This window comes from Xiphophorus couchianus, chromosome 21, assembly GCF_001444195.1.
Source record: "Xiphophorus couchianus chromosome 21, X_couchianus-1.0, whole genome shotgun sequence".
Classification (NCBI taxonomy): domain Eukaryota; kingdom Metazoa; phylum Chordata; class Actinopteri; order Cyprinodontiformes; family Poeciliidae; genus Xiphophorus; species Xiphophorus couchianus.
In genome coordinates, this window is record NC_040248.1 from 2217024 (window position 1) to 2233359 (window position 16336).

At 36.8% G+C, this 16336-nt stretch overlaps 2 protein-coding genes across 3 annotated transcripts; both read right to left on the bottom strand.

Moving 5' to 3' along the window:
• Window positions 1-778: 778 nt before the first annotated feature.
• LOC114136752 (C-C motif chemokine 2-like) lies at window positions 779-3176 on the bottom strand. The gene is made up of 4 exons (XM_028004993.1): window positions 3011-3176; window positions 1306-1432; window positions 1178-1236; window positions 779-1088 (listed from the first exon to the last, which is right to left on the bottom strand). Exons 1-4 carry the CDS (start codon window positions 3081-3083, stop codon window positions 1060-1062), a joined length of 288 nt encoding a protein of 95 aa, XP_027860794.1. The 5' UTR covers window positions 3084-3176; the 3' UTR covers window positions 779-1059.
• A 9893-nt stretch (window positions 3177-13069) lies between these two features.
• LOC114136382 (4-O-methyl-glucuronoyl methylesterase 1-like) lies at window positions 13070-14761 on the bottom strand. Of its 2 annotated transcripts, XM_028004246.1 has the most exons (5): window positions 14602-14761; window positions 14400-14508; window positions 13786-13860; window positions 13600-13700; window positions 13070-13539 (listed from the first exon to the last, which is right to left on the bottom strand). In XM_028004246.1, the coding sequence occupies exons 1-5, from the start codon at window positions 14672-14674 to the stop codon at window positions 13394-13396; spliced, it is 504 nt and encodes a 167-aa protein (XP_027860047.1). In that variant the 5' UTR covers window positions 14675-14761; the 3' UTR covers window positions 13070-13393. The 2 variants fall into 2 exon arrangements, with proteins under 2 accessions (XP_027860047.1, XP_027860046.1); XM_028004245.1 differs by having other exon boundaries at window positions 13070-13700.
• Window positions 14762-16336: the final 1575 nt, after the last annotated feature.

Here is a 16336-nt window from a genome sequence, read left to right on the forward strand (position 1 = left end):
TTAGCTCAGTAATCAAAACTTGTGAAAAGTGGATTTTTTTTTCTCTTTTTAGAGACAGAATAGATATTTCAAGTTATTTTTTAATTTTAATAATTATGATTAGATTTCCACATCAGACCCTTTTTTTATTTGTGGTTTCTGGAACTGACCTGCTGACCTTTTCCTGCAGCAGGAGAGTTAAACAGAAATCTGGTCAAAAGAGGAGAAATGAAGCTTCACGTCCTGTGGAATCAGCGACCTCCTCCTCACACGAGTAGCTTTGGTTTGCTGTCTTTATTATTAGCGTGTCGCGTTGTGCGCACAGTTGGTCCATCAGTTCGGTTCGTTTTGTGGGGCTGCAGCTCTGGATCAGGTGATCCTGCAGGCGGTTTTGGTTCTGAGCCCAAACAGTCAAAGAACTGAACGTTTTTCTGCTTTATTTTCCTCTTCAGCTGTAAAAATAAAACATCTGGACCTTCTGCACCGAAACGTTTCCACATGATTTATGATTTGATGCTCGTGTTCATGTGGTTCCCAACACATTTTCAGTTTGTATTTACTAATAATTAGACACTTATAACTAAATTAAACTTTATTTTCTGGTCAGTGCATTAAAACCAAACCATTCATCAGGATTTAACTGAGAAGTTTTTAGGCCAATCGCCGTTTTTCAGATTCATACCAGCTGTGGCCACAAGATGGCAGTAAAGTCCTGGAATTTGACTTCTGTGTTATTTTTTTACATTTCTTCTGTCTTTCGCCTTAAAAGATTTAAGTGTAAAAATGTTCAAAATCATAATTATTGACAAAAATATATTTATTTAATTCTCAGCAGCGCAATTCACTTATTTGAGTGAATAAGTAAGCAAATTTAGTTATATTTCATAAAGCATTTCACAGGGAAAGTTCATAAGTACAAAAATGAGACGAGTGGGAAAAATGCAATTATTTTAAGCAATTTTATTGGTCAAATAAATATAAATTTTTCTTGTAGAAGAAAATAAATATAAGAATCAGTGGCCTGAGGATTATTAATATTTTAAATGAAGCTGCATGTCCAACAGTGTGTTCATGTTCGCTTTATTCCTTCTTCGTAATATTGGCAATGACTGAAAAGAAAAAAGAGGAAAGTGAAAATCAGAGTTAATTCATAAATCATGCATTGTTTCATGTGTTTGCATCTGAAGAGCTAATGTACCTTGTTGGACCCAGGAGTCTCTGGGATGGACACATATGGGTCCAGTCTGTGTGTAGAGTCTGGACATGTAAACAAGCTCGTTAATTCTGGTGTGATTCTGCGTGTTGAAATGAAATGAGTGAACTCACATCACGGCTCTCACACAGGGAAACCGGGCCGGCTGCTTATGGAAAGCCGAGCCGACAACTTGACTGCTGAGGTTCTTCCTGGAGACGTGGAGGCAGCACGGCCGGTTCTTCCCGGTCGGATAGTGAGCTGCAAACAGAGAGGGGATTAGAGTTTAAACTGCAAAAACACAAAATATGAACAAGTATTTTCCTCTAGTTTCTAATGAAAATATCTTCCTACACTTGAAACGGGACAAAAATGACATAAAAATAACTTTTCATGAAGATATAGGAGCTTTTTTAAGTCAATAATTTATTAATATTGACATAAAATACGTAACAGTAATAATCTTCCTGTTTGGGTTGTTGTTCCTTCCTGCTGTTGCTCTGTGTTTTCTGAGGCTTTGCAGAAAAGTCAGTGAGTTGGTTCAATCTTCCTAAATCAGATGATCGTTTTTCCATGATAAACTGGAAGCTGTTTTTGGGTTTTACTGGTTTCCTTTACAAATGTGCGTAAAACTTTGCCAATATTCCACTAATGTCCAAAAAACACAATTTCTCAATTGCAGTGTTTCCATTAAATGAGAAGCAGAATTAAAATCAAACATGAGTAACTGTTTATGTGATAAATCATTAGAAAACGTGCAGCACCGTCATCCTCCTTCCCCTTCTTTGTCGTTTCCGTCAGTAGTAAATGAGAAAGCTTTAGATGATGACATGACAAGGGTCTTTTTGTGGGCTCTAGTCTCCCATTTTCAAAGTAGGCTGACAGGAAAGGGGGGGGAGACATGCGGTAAACGTCGTCGGGTCCGGGAGTCGAACCCGCGACAGCTGCGTTGCCTCTGAATGTGGGTCGCGCTAACCCCTCCGCCACCACAGCACCTGTAGATGATGACATTTTGAGTGGAATAGTCTCTTTTTATTTAACAGACGTCGCCTGGCAGTATTTTCATGAAGAGTTTTCCAGACTAAGGTTAATAATCTGTCACTAACTTCGATTCAGCCAAAAAAAACATTTTCTTAAAAAACTTGAGTTTTGTTGAAGTTGGCATCTTTTCATTAAGCAAATTTATTTCTGTAGTTCCAGTTATGAAGTTATTCTGACGATTGTTTGTTTTATGGACATAAATTTGTTTTGTTCTTCTATTGTTTCTGTTTACAGTGTTGATATTTCTTTGAAAAGTTTTTAAATGCCTTGTCCAAGTTTTGTGGATGGAAAGTCAACAACAAAACACTTTGCTGCTTCGCCAATCAGCTAAAGGTCAGAAGTTTCATGGTATATAAAACTTAAACAATAAAAAAGTATCAGTATCGGTGATTCGGGTCTGTAACTACTGGGTACCGGATCTTAAAATGCATTTGAAAACGTCCCAGGAGTCGATGCATCGGCAGCTGAGTCACATGAGAACATTTTGTGGCGACTTCAGCTGGCCGAGTTTTGGTTTGTGCAGAATGCATTACAATAATCGAAATGAAACTAAAGCATTAATTAAGATTTCCAGTTCATAACAAGAGCAAATGAATCATTTAAAAGTTTCCAACAGGAGATTTTGCCAAAACATCAAAAATCTCCTTTGCAAAAACACAAAAGTTCATTTAGTCCTATTTCAAGTGCAGAAACCAAAAACATTGGTGATATTTTGTGTTTTGCAGCAGTAAATAAAGCAGCACTCAGTTAATAAACTGAAGTATCTGAACCCGATGGATGAAACGCAGGAATATCTACCTGCAGAGGAGTGGCTGCACGGACACACTGCGAGCAGGAGGAGCAGGAGGAGCAGGATCTTCATTTTGATCATCAGCTGATGGATCGGAGTGACGGCAGCTGATCTCCGGTCTGGTATTTATCGGCACCATCAGCGGGGCCCCTGTGGGCCCCGTGACGCTCATGTCTTCATGCTTCTGCAGGTTGTGTGTGATTGTTTCGTGGTCAGTGTTTCTCACCTCCGCCCCTCCGCCTGTTCGCCCCTCCGACCACAAGCTTCATCTCAGCGACACGTTTCTGAGAAACGGCCTCACACGTCGTCAGAAAACGCGTCGCCTGTTTCGCTTTGTCATGGTGGCAACTTCACATGCCACAACAAAACAGGGTTTCCGTTTCAACCTGACGACTAATCAGGATAAACACAAATGCTGAGGAAAGTCACCAGTTTAGTTTCTCAAATTTGCACCAAAATATCTTTTTAAAAGGACTCATTTTCACCAGCTGCGACGTTTACGTCAAATTTCCTTTAACTCACAATCAGAGCGGAAACAGAAACCTTTAAATGTTTGGGTGACATTTTATTTGAAGGGCTGCAGATGAGACAAAACATAACAACTTATGAACATGAAGGAGGCTTTATGTTCCTGACTGATGACATGAAGTGTCATCCAGTAAATAATTAAACTTTTAACGGATCTTTGCATTAAAAGTCTCATTATTTACCAAATGATGCTTCATGTCGACAGTTTCTGAAGATTCCTTCATGTTCATAACGGCGTCAGAAATAAAGTTTTAGAGTCTTGCATTGTTTTTAAGTGCAGCTCAGATTGATGCTCTACAGTGAGGATAACTGTATGATTTATGATTTGGCATTTTCAGGATTTCCTGTTCTGACTGCAGAGGAAGTCGCACATGAATTTCACACAATCAGTCGCTGTAATAAGTTCACACCTTTTGTTCCAGAGCAACAAATCTAAATTTGATCAGGTGGTTTTTTACGTGACAACACACAGCTGTTTTTATTTGTTTTCACAAACAAAAACATGAAAAATGTTCATCATGTTTCAAGTTTCTTAATTAGATTTAGGTCTGTACTTTGACTAGGCCATTTGATCTGAGCCAACTTTTGTACGTAGCTGTATATTTAGTTGGTTTTACCTCGATCCTGATTTTCTTCCAGGATTTTAAAAGCTCAGTAAAAGTTTTGTAACTGTCTGAAAATGTTAAACTGAAACTTTCTGCATCAACCGCTCGGCTGTGGCCAGTTTTTTCATTCTGAGGTAAAAACGACGTTGCAGAAACTAAAGTTTGATGTTTCGTAACGTTGTGCGGCTGGGCCACTCACATCCCCGCCGCTGTCAGTCTTCAGCTCCCCACACGTCTAAAACAGCAGCAGAACGTGAAGCAAAATTCAGTTTTTACACGTTTTTATTTGAGTTTCTGCAGCTTCTAAAAAAAAAACAACCAAAGTGATTTAAAAAAAAAAATCATCCAGACATTTACTGGCAGTGAGTTCATGTTTTTCAGTGTCTGGAAAAAGAGCCGTTTCAAAACTCTGCCACATTCAGAGGGCAATGAAACGTTGCCTAGCAACCCCAGCCAGCTCAGCTTGTTACCTAGCAACCCAAGCTGAGCTCCAGCTGGTTTGGCAGAGTCACATAGTAACTAGTTACATTTACTTAAGTAGCTTTTTTTAAAAGTACATTTAGAAATATTTTTTACTGTATTTTTTTCTTCTACTTGACTAATTTTATTACAAAGTATTTTTACTTTTACTTGAGTAAAATTTTTGGATTTTCTACCCAGTGAATGAAAAATAAAAACATTTTAACCAAAAATCCACCAGACAGACAGACAGACAGACAGACAGACAGGCAGGCAGACAGACAGACAGACAGACAGACAGGCAGGCAGGCAGGCAGGCAGGCAGACAGACAGACAGACAGACAGACAGACAGACAGACAGACAGACAGACAGGCAGGCAGACAGGCAGGCAGGCAGACAGGCAGGCAGACAGACAGACAGACAGACAGACAGGCAGGCAGACAGACAGACAGACAGACAGACAGAGACACCTGCAGTTTTTATTAAAGTTTTATAAGTTTTTATTGAAATAAACTGATTTGGAAACATTTTTGTTTTGCCAGATTTTGTTATTTTTGTTACTTATATAAATTATTGAAAAATTGATCCTTAAAATACCAAAATTTCCACTTAACTTCATATTTTGGTCCGTCTGATGATGTAACTTTTGAATATTAAACGTTTGATAATTTGATCAGTTACTTGAGTAAACTTTTTTTTACCAAATACATTTTTACTGTTGAGTAATTTCTTGGATCAATATTTTTTACTCCTGCTTTAATGTAAGTTTTGGATACTTTATTCACCTCTGACATTTGGTTTCATGCTGCACTGTACAATGGCTGCTGGAAAAGACAAGGTGTTTTGTTATTGACTTAGAATCCAGAAACCATTTGCTGCGTTCTCGTTGGTTGTGCAGGAGGCTCTACTTCTGCTTTTCAAAGATGCATGGTTGCATAATTGTGCATCTCTTTGCATCTGATTTCACAGGTGGTTGTAAACATTGAGTTGTGGGCGTGGCCAGCAGCAGCTTATTTAGATTTAAAGTGACAGAACCCTAAAACAGTTCATTCTGATATGAGCTGACCAGAATAAAATCTCATTATTTAAGAATAATTTCCTACAGAAAATATAATAATCATGTTTTGTAGACCACAAACCCAGGCTAGCCTGTTTAAGGAAGCATAATAATTCACCAGGCAATATTTATTACAGGCGTTGCATTATAATATCAGGAAGTGGTGGCAACTTCTGAAGAATGGAAAATTAGCCGGAAACTTTCCACATCCTGCAGCCTCATGCATCATGTGACTGATGATACAGAGAAACTGAATGATTTCACCGTGATCGGCGTGATCGGCATCAAGAAATGTTTTAGTCATTAGGTTGAAGATGCTCTCAGATTTAAAGCACGAAAAAGAGGAAATTTTAAGCTTAGAACATGTAAAACAGGTCAAGTTCAACAAAAACATTAAGTTAGACAACATCCTGAGTCTAAATGTCGACACGCTTCTGATGTAACAAATTGCAAAAAGGGAAACATTTTAAGAAAAGCCTCTTGGTTTTGAGGTTTGCTGTGAAACAGAATCACTTTCTGAGATTAAAACGAAACTTTTAGTGGATTTCAGCTCAGGAACTTTTCAGGAAACTCAGTTTTCCTGATAAAAGTTCAAACCTGAACCTTCATGGATGCTTTTAACTCTACACTGTAAAAACACAAAATATTACCAACTATTTTCATTTGGTTTCTAGAGCAAATAAGACAGAACTTATAAATAACTTTTTAGCAAGAAATAGGAGCTTGTTTTAAGTAAATAATTCCTTAATATTGATGAAAAGTTCTGGTTCCATTGACAGATTATTTCACTTATGACAAGATATTTTTTCCAAGGCTTCGATGTTTTTCTGATCTGGGAGGAATTATAATTTTTTTGGACGTTATTCGTAGTTTATTAAAAACCAAACTAACTTCCTGCTAAACGTAAAATTACTTCATTCTACCACAAACTTCTTCTGGAGTAAATTCCTCCTGCAGACCTGGTGCTTTTGTTATTTTTATTTTAAAATTAATAAAAACAATAAAACATCAGCAGTTGCTCTGGAAGTTTCATTTCTGAGCTGTGAATCAGCAGAAGCTGCTGTTAGCTTAACGCCCCGTTCAGGATTCCTCCCTCATTCTTTACTCAGATAAGATACTGACTGCTCATAATGACTCAAGACGACCACATTGCCACAGAACTAAAACATTCGGGTGGATTTTTACTCAGACATTAAATATTTGGTAGGATTGTCTTTTAAACAATTGTAGCGTTTCGGTTAGAAGTTAGTTTGACCTTTGACCTCTTCCTACTGACCTGATCCTTTCCAGATTTCTTAATTTGTCATGACGTTAAAAATGATTTAATCCTGGTCAGTTAAACGTTTATTAATACACTGCAGTCATATTGGATAAATCAGAATCCAATGAGTTTCATTGATCAGGTTAAAAGTATCGACTGAAAATCGACATCAAACATATTTTACATTAAAACTACATTCTACTTTTAAATTACTATAATTAGCAGAAATAAAAACTTTCAAACATCTGTTTGTAACTAATAGTTTTTAAATAAAATAACTGCAGTTTTTACAACATTTTCAATTATGTTAATTTTTTTTGTTGTTGTTTTAAATTGAAGTTTGATGATTTTTGTCCATAAAAATGTTTGATCAAACTTTGAACATAGACTTTTATCTGGATTTTTATTTTCAGAAAATGAATCAAGATGTAGAAAAACAAACATTAAGGTTTAGATTAGAGATTTTTATTTCTTTATATCTTTACAGTTTTACTTCAGAGTGAAACATTAAACGCCTTAAAGTAGATAGATAGCTTAAAATATTTTACAGACATTTTTATCATTTATTAAACTGTCACAAATATATAACGTATATATATTTATAAATATAAATATATTTTATCCTCTACCTGCACAGTGAAATACTTTAATAAATAACGTTACCAAATTAACACTGAAAAACGGAATATTTAATGTGAATCGTAATTTAGCTTAATTATATTCTTTCATTTTTCTTATCTTTAGTTTTTAGTTGTACAGAGAAAATAAATTAAATATTTTTTCTGTTTTTTTCCATCAGCTGCAGCTCTACTGATCTCTGGAGGCGGAAAACGTCTCACTTTCTGCGCTTGTGGAGGCAGAGGAGGAGAAAGACGAAGACGAGGAAGACGGTCCAGGTGACGATGATGAAGGAGGGGCAGCGGTGGATGCAATGATGGAGAGGAGCGAGGAAGATGAAGATGAAGGAGGGGTCGAAGTGACAACCTGAAGAGTGGACGACTGAGCTTTGGCTCTCCTGTTGGAAAATCAATAAAAACATAAAAATATGAGTTTAAAGGTGGAAAATTGAGGTTATTAGGAATAAATTCAGGTTTTCAACTCGCCTCAGTTCTTGGATCTTCTGGAAAACCCAGGGAGCGAGAAGGTGGCTGCAGTAATGCCCCGTCTGAGTGGTGAAGCTGCAGGGTGCAAAAAGGAGAAAGGTCAGGGGTGTACAAACTTTCTGTAAACCCAGAAGCAGGCCAAAAATAAAATAAAATAAAATAAAAACTAAATTCAGCCAAATATACCTGATGTTACTGTAGATCCAAAACCGGATTTTTACCAGATAGCAGATTGAAAAAATTAGTAAATTTTAATTTAAAAAACTCTGAAATTTTGTAATTAATCTCAGAAATCTTCTAGAAAAATTTTAAAATACAAATTTTTTTCAACATTTTTGAAAATGTTGAAATAAATTCAATGTTTTTTTCATTGAAAATTTCTAAGTTTTTTCTAGATTTCTGAGATTACGCCCAAATGTTTTTTTTCCTCCATGACCCTGAAACGCCGCAGCAGGTCCTGCTGTGTTAAAGGAAAAGCTTTTAATTAATAAGAACAGGATATGGGTCACTTTGTTTCAAAATATTTGTTATATCTACCCAAGTTTTAAAAAAAGAAAGAAATTTGGCTTTTCGGTAAAAGTTTCTGGATTCACTTGGTTTTACTTTTTGTTTAAACTTAATTATTAAAAGACAAATCCTTCCTGTTCAATTTGACATTTTTCTGTCAGAAATTTAATCATTTCTACCCTGATTACAAATTAAAATGAATCTACAGGACAATTTGTATCATTTTTAAAAGCAGTCGGGGGGCCGCATAAAATCGGTCGGGGGTCACAAATGGCCCCCGGACCGCCCTTTGGACAGCCCCGCCCTAAACCATTATTTATTTTGCTGTAAATCAAACCAGAATCCTGGAAGCTATCGCCTCACATGTTCCCGTTTTAATCAGAAACTGCAGGTACGTACATCACGGCTCTCACACACGGAGGATTCGGCCGCTGGACCTCAAACTTTATGATCGGCTCTGTGATCTCAGCTGTGCTGACCTTCTTACAGCAGCTAAACAACTTCTCACCTGAGAACAACAAACAAATCAAATATTTAATCTTTAACAGGAATTAACATTTAATATTCAGCTAAAAGTTTCCCTTACCTGGGTTTGCAGAAACAGCCGCCATGATCACAGCGACCAGCGCGACCTTCAACATGCTGATGGTTCAGTAGAATAAATAGAAAAGAAAGTATTTCTGGTCGGTGAGTCGTCTCACTTCCCCTCCAGAGAGCTGATGGTGAACTGACATCCCTCGGAAGAAAACCTCTATTTATTAAACTGAGAAAAGCAGAAGTTCATCTCTGCTTGTCATCCAGCAACAACTCAATATTTGACTAATTCAGATGATGATTTGTAGATGATTTCACAAAATGACAAAATTATATTTATAGTTTTTGTCGTATTTCTTCCCTGACTGTGTGGGCGCATGAAAACCCTGGGAAATAAAAGGTCAACCTGATGGCAAAAATATAATTTCACTTCAGACATAAACTTGTGGATTCACTGCAAAAACTCAATCTTACCAAGGTTTTGGATTTCTATTGCAAATATTTTAGTACACTCGAAATAAACTAACTTTACAGCAAGATACAGGAGCTTGTTTTAAGGAAATACTTTCTTATTATTGGTGAAAAAGTTCTAGTTCCACTGGCTGATTATTTCACTTAAAACATCTTATTGTATTGAAATAATCTGCCGGTGGAACAAGAACTTTTTACATGAATATTAAGGAATTATTGACTAAAAACAAGCTCCTGTACCTTGATTTAAAAAAAGAGTCATTTGTTAGCGTTACTTATTTCAAGTGCACTGATGTTTTCACTAGAAACTCGACAGAAACCTTTGTAAGATTTTGTTTTGCAGTGTAGGGTTAAATGCATCAATAAAAGTCAAAATATTTGCATAAAATTTGACCTATTTTCATATTTCTTGTAGAGAATATCTAAAATATTCAAAACAAAAAGCGAAGCTGAAATATTTAGGTTGCTACGCTATTGGCTGTCAAATCAGCCAATCCAGGAGCTGTGTTCATTTTGCTTGGTGCTGATTGGCTGAATGTCTTTGAGCATAAATAAGGAAGACAGTGGATGTTAGCTTCTTAGCAGGTATATTAGTGAATATTATTAATATTAATTATCTTTGGTGTTTGGTTGTGTTTTCTAACAATCGTGAACCGGAGATCCACGGTAAAGAAACTAGTTAAAACCGGTTAAAAAGATTTTTTTTTAAAAATCAATATAAACATTCTATAATCAACACCAAAAAGTACAGTAATACATAAAACAAACAAAAAATCCCAAAATGAATCTTATCAGGGCGTTTTGTATAAAAATCCAGGGCAATAAACTAAAGTATAAATATTTTCAAATGGGAAATCAACTTAAATGCATTTTTCAACTTCACAAAAACGTATAAAATGAATTTAATTAATTCCTGTACAGTATAAAGCAGGCCTGGTTTAACTGCACCAATATTAGAGTATGTAATACATTTTACATTTTGGTTCAACGTGTTTTAAATTCAGGTTGAAAACAAGTAAAAACAGGAAGATTTTAAGGTCAGGATGTTCTTGGTTTGTGGAAGTTGCATTTATGTCTCAACAGGTTTAGCAACGAGTCTCAGCATGACTTAATGCAACAAGTCACAATGTTTTCCCTCCCAGTAACACAAAAACAAGCCACAACACTGATATCTGGACACCTTCAGGCAAAACTATATATAGATATCAAAACTATAATAATCCTGTTAGTCAGGATTATTCACACATTGATCATTATTGTACCATAGAACAGAAATATCATTTGTTGTCTCACTGGGGAGATTCAGGTGTAACAGCAGAAATGACAGAAACAAAGTTGAAAACATAAACAAACTTTCATACGACTAACTCCCAGCTCAACTTTTATGCTGATAAATTGTCTGAATAGATTATTTTGGTTCTATCTTTATGTTTCTGTGCAAATTTTAACATTTCTGTGTGAATTTGTTTACATCCACTTTCTCTTCTCAGTGCTGCCCTCTAGAGGGCGAACGGTGCCTCAGCAGGTGGATTATCCTGTTTCTTTAAAACGTAGAGATCGATGGGCTCTGTGCAGCTCAGCTTCCGCGTTCAGGGAAAAGCGGCTCGGTCGTTTCCGATCTATTGAAAAAAGTTCTTTCCACTGGGTGTTTGTCCAAGGTAACAATTAATGATGTACATCGATCCGAAGCCCCGACAAGTAAGCTGGAGAAAGGTTTTAAGATGTTCGCCTCGTTATACACAGATACGAAGGTGAGTTTTACTTTCTTTAAACTTTGTGGCTAACATTAGCTTTAGCTTATGCTAAGTAGGACAAGATTCTCCTGACATTTTTCTTGTAAAAATGTGCTATTTAAGTATCTAAACATTTTTCATCCATTCTAACGGACAATGTTTTTACCTTGTGTTCAAGTATATTACGTGTGTTTATTGTCGTTAGTGTCAGAGACCAAGTAACGGGGATTTTAGGTTCAGGCTTTTTGCTTCTGAAGCCTGAGGAACAACAAGCCCATAGCTTAACAGTAGAGCAGCTCTGGTGTCAACTGTTCTAGTTCAGCTGACTGTTCAGGTTCAGTTGTTGCTTTTAGAAAAATATAACCGTGTTCCTTAAGGTCTCCGTGTTATTTCGCTTTATTAGTTTAGCATGATTCTTGTGAAGCAGGACGGTGTTTACAGCAGTGTGTCCAGGCGGATCAGTAGCTCGGCTGTCTGGCTCTGGTCTGCTCTCTGGTTCCCATAAACTCTTTCAGGCTGAATACAGAAGTGATTCCATGGAAATAACACAGAAAGCTCCTTTACCTTCTGCTTTAGGCTGAAGAAGCTGATCCGGAGTGAAGTGAAGGCTGTAAACTTTGCTGTGCTGCGTTAGCTTTAACTGGTAGCGACGAATATTTACAAGCCACCGTCTTCTTAATTCAGGATCGTTTGGAAATCCATGAAAACTTAAAAGCCCATTATATTAGGAAGACAGCAATGTTCATAGTATTGTTTTATTTGCGTCTGAAATAAGACTTTGTCTTTTCTAGCTGTCATGGTAACTCAAAGCGGAAAAAAGAAGAACCCATTCAAACGGTACCGAGTTCAGATATAGAAACATTTTGAACACCATTATGAATTAAATCTTTATAATAACCTCTATAATGATAGAAATGTAGGAAAGAAAATTGTGTAGATATATATAATATATATTTTACACAGAATGAGTGTAGCATCGTTCGGTTTAGCAACATTAGCGAGTCAGTCGCAAAAATGAATGTCGTCCAGGCGCACAAAGCTAGCTCACTAGCTAGCTAGCAGGTGTATTAGCAGCTAGTTAGCGGTAGCTACAACAGCCTCCAGTCGCAAATCGCAGTTTTCTGCACAAAACTCAGACATTTTCTACTTCACTGAATATAAGAGATGAAATATTTGTGTCACAACAAAAGTTAAGACCTGTGATTATTGTATTTAAGACAAACTTACATTTTAAATGAGTTTGAGACATTTTTAGGGCTGCAACTAACTATTATTTTAATAAACAGTTATTCCGATGATTAATCAATTTTAAAAACTTGACATATTCTGAGATTTTCCATTTAACTTTTTAAAATGTGTTAGATGCAAGTAAACAAATACTAATTATTTTCTTATTCAGAAAAGTAATATTTTTATTGCCTCAAATGCAACAGCATTACATTCCTTTAGTGAATTTGAACCAAGAGAAGCTAAAACTATTAAACTTGATGGATTTTGGCTAAAAATGTAAAAATATTTTTGACAGTTTTGGCTTATTTAGTGCTCTGAATATGTTGTTTTTTGAGAAAATTGCCTTTTGTGGGGGAAAATATTTCTGCATGTGGAACTAGAACTAATAATGTACATAAATCAAGCTCTCATAATTTGTTAAAAGTTACTAGTAAGTGAGTTTTGTCTTATTTCAGGTGCACTAAAATATTTACAATAGAAACTAGACAATAAATAGTTGGTAAGATTTTGTGTTTTTCTGGGATTTGAACCTAAGAGCTACTGACAATATGAGATGGAGACCAAAATGAACAAATAACTTATATAAAATCATATTTATTAATGCATAAAGTTCTTATTTTCCCAGATGTTTCCTTCAGGATACAAAATTAAAGCATTCAAGTTTCTTAAGTTCCAAACATTTCCACAAACAACTAAATGAGTAAACGTTCAACATGTCCGAACTGCTTCATAAGTTACTCCAAATGTTTATAAATACACAAGGTAATAAATATTAACCTTCACTGTATCAGAACAGTAAATTTAGCTTTACCAAATAAATAATTTAACTTATGAAAGAAACTAAAAATCCTAAATTAATTCAATATAACTAGGCTGTTTGCTCCGGTGTTGATGAAACATGTTCAGTTGTTTTCGCCGGAGCCGGAGGTCATGAAGGTCACGAAGCTCTCGTCCTCCTCGCTCCCAGAAAACGAATCGCCGGATGAAACCCCGGAGGCAGAGCTGAAGAAAGGAGAGGAAGAGGAAGGAGGAAGAGTGGAGGGAGGAGCAGTGGAGGGAGGCGGAGCGGAGGGAGGAGGAGTGGAGGGAGGAGCAGTGGAGGGAGGCGGAGCGGAGGGAGGCGGAGCGGAGGCGGTGGAGGTGATGATGGAGAGGAGGGAGACCGATGGTGGAGAGGAACTGGCCGCGCTCTTTAGAGCCTTCGCTGCCCTGTTAGAGGAAACGTAGAAATACAGATTATAGACGAGTAAAACAGAAGGACAAGCGACGTTAGGAGCTTTTATTTTAGACAAACCTGTATTCGCTGATCTTCTTTTTAACCCAGGGAGCCTTCACCTGACTGCAGTAAAGACCGCTTTCTGTCTGAAAGCTGCAGGGAAAACAGAATCCACATTTTATAAAAGTCCAATTCAATTTAAGAATCAAGGTTAGCATCTTAAAATCGCACAAAATCTGACCAAGTATTTATGTCTAGATTTAGTGCAAATATCTTATATCACATAAAATAAGACAAAATTAATTTACAAGTAACTTTTGAGCAAGAAATAAGAGCTTATTTATTTAAATAAACTGTTAATATTGGTTTAAAAAATACTAGTTCCACTTATAATAAGATGTTTTTTCATCTTATAAATGAAATAACCTGCTAGTGGAACAATTTTAAGAAATCATTGACTTAAAACAAACTCTTATTTCTTGTTCAAAAGTTACTTTTAAGTTAATTTAATCTTATTTCAAGTATTATAATATTTGCACTAGAAAGTAGAGAAAAAAATATTTTTTTATGTTTTTACAGTGTTGAGTCTCATTATTTTACATAATCTGAATAAAGAGTGTAAAATTCTCTCATTGAAGATCTCATTTCATTGCAGCTCTTTAGTTTTTAGTTTTTGGATTGAAAATACTCACATGATGGCCTGGACACACGGATAATTGGCTTTCTGGAACAGGAATCCCAGGATCGGCTCTGTGATCTCATTCCTGTTCACTTTCTCACAGCAAGTGGCTAATTTCTCATCTGAAGATGAAGATTTAAAAAAAACCTCTAAGTCTCAAATCATTTCCAATTCAAGACAACAAAAAAATCCTGCTTCATTTTGAACCACCTTACCTGCGTTTCCAGAAGCGACCACCCAGACGACGGTGACCAGCGCAGCCTTCAGCAAACCGTCAAACCGGATCATTTTCACTGACTGAGGGAAGAAGTGGAGAAAGTGTTTGGTTCTGGTCAGCCGCCTCTGCTGCTCTGCTGTGAACTGACGGCTGGACGGACGCCTCTTCTACTTAACCGACCGAAAGCAGAAGCGGCTCCCTGGTTAGTCATCTTCCGATTCCCTCAGCTCTGAACATGTGAATGAAGGAGATGCTGACTTCAGGGGAATTCCACCAAATGACCCAAAAACTTTACTGTTCGGAAACGCTTTCATCAGAAAGGTTCGCTCGGAAAGTTGAGTCAAAAATAGGGAGCTCCTCGCTGAGGGGGTGTAAGGAATCATCGAAGGCAAAAGTCCAAACATCTTTACTGCACTTAGTGATGGTCTCATTCACACAAGCCCGGCCCGGTCCGCTTTAACCAGCTCCAGTTCATTTATCTGAAACAGTCCGGTTCATTTGGGGAGGTGTGAATGGTAATCGAACCAAAAACATCGAATCTGCTCCTTCAAACCTCAGGCTCAGTTCGGTTGTAGTGAACTCTGGTGCGGTTCGAATGCATAGAGAGGTGCATTCTGGGTAAATACAACCAAAACAAACGTGCTAACCGTGCTAGCACTAGCAGGAGAAATGGTTATTAGTCTTTTACCAAAAACAAAAGAGAAATGCTAAAATAACAACCGCTAAAATCTGATGCTGCTACATTTTGTTCAGGAAGTTGCGCTCAGTGTCTTCGGAGGTTTTTATGTCGTTTCCTTCGGTGGTTCTCGGAGCAGCGCCCCCACAGGTGGGGAGGGGAACAGGTTGGTTTGACCCAGCAGAGAGAAAGAGAACCAGAGTTTCAGGGCTGAACAATGTGACTCTCATCAGCACTGTGATCTCATTGCTGTTTTACTTTATTTAGGCCTTTTTGTTTGAAGCAAGAAGGTTCTGGGTTCAAATCCCAGCCTGTGGTGTTTATGCAGGGAGTTTCCATGTGTATGCTGTGATTCTCTCCAGGTACTCCTGCTACTGGTTCTATGTTGGGTTAACTGGGCTCTCTAAGTGTCTCTGTGATGAACTGGTGACTCGTCCAACTAAAGGATCCTGAGTCCTGCTGTCATTTCCCGATTATCTAAAATTCAATTATCTTGTAGATTAATAGAAAAAATATCTATTTTGTTGTCATTTATTTATTATTAAGAATGTAGAGAAATTTGGTGAAAAAGACTGAAACAGAAAATTTTATCTCCAAGCTGACTGCCTGATAATCTCTGGTTGCAAAAATCTGATTTTTAATCCAAGTTAGTCCTCTAACTAGGGAGAAATCACACATCGGAGTTTATGCAAAATGTTAAATTTCTCATTTATTTACAGGAATGACAACACAAACGTAGCTAAACGAACAATTGTTCCTTCCTTCTTTAAATGTGGGATTGGTCTGCAGTTTAGTAGCAAATCAAACTGTTATGTCTCATAAAATTCAATACATCGTCACATGTTAGAGTCCCATCCTTACCACAAAATATCAGGACCAAACTGAGAGAAAGAAAATTTACCTACAAGAACAAAATCAGAAGATTACAATAATGAAGTCATACTAATATGAGAATGAAGTGTAAATATTATCTGAATAAAGCCAAAGTAACGAGAGCATAAAGTCATAATTTTCCAAGAATGAAGTTGTAATATTACCAGAATAATGTCAATTTACC

Excerpts from the sequence above, each read along its gene's own strand:
- LOC114136752 (XM_028004993.1), bottom strand. The coding sequence starts at position 3,083 with ATGATCAAAATGAAGATCCTGCTCCTCCTGCTCCTCCTGCTCGCAGTG. Across the intron at positions 1,237-1,305 it reads CCCTGTGTGAGAGCCGTGAT|ACTCTACACACAGACTGGAC; the intron begins GTGAGTTCACTC and ends TTACATGTCCAG. Across the intron at positions 1,089-1,177 it reads AGACTCCTGGGTCCAACAAG|TCATTGCCAATATTACGAAG; the intron begins GTACATTAGCTC and ends TTTTCTTTTCAG.
- LOC114136382 (XM_028004245.1), bottom strand. The coding sequence starts at position 14,674 with ATGATCCGGTTTGACGGTTTGCTGAAGGCTGCGCTGGTCACCGTCGTC. Across the intron at positions 14,509-14,601 it reads GGTCGCTTCTGGAAACGCAG|ATGAGAAATTAGCCACTTGC; the intron begins GTAAGGTGGTTC and ends CTTCATCTTCAG. Across the intron at positions 13,861-14,399 it reads CCGTGTGTCCAGGCCATCAT|CTTTCAGACAGAAAGCGGTC; the intron begins GTGAGTATTTTC and ends TTTTCCCTGCAG.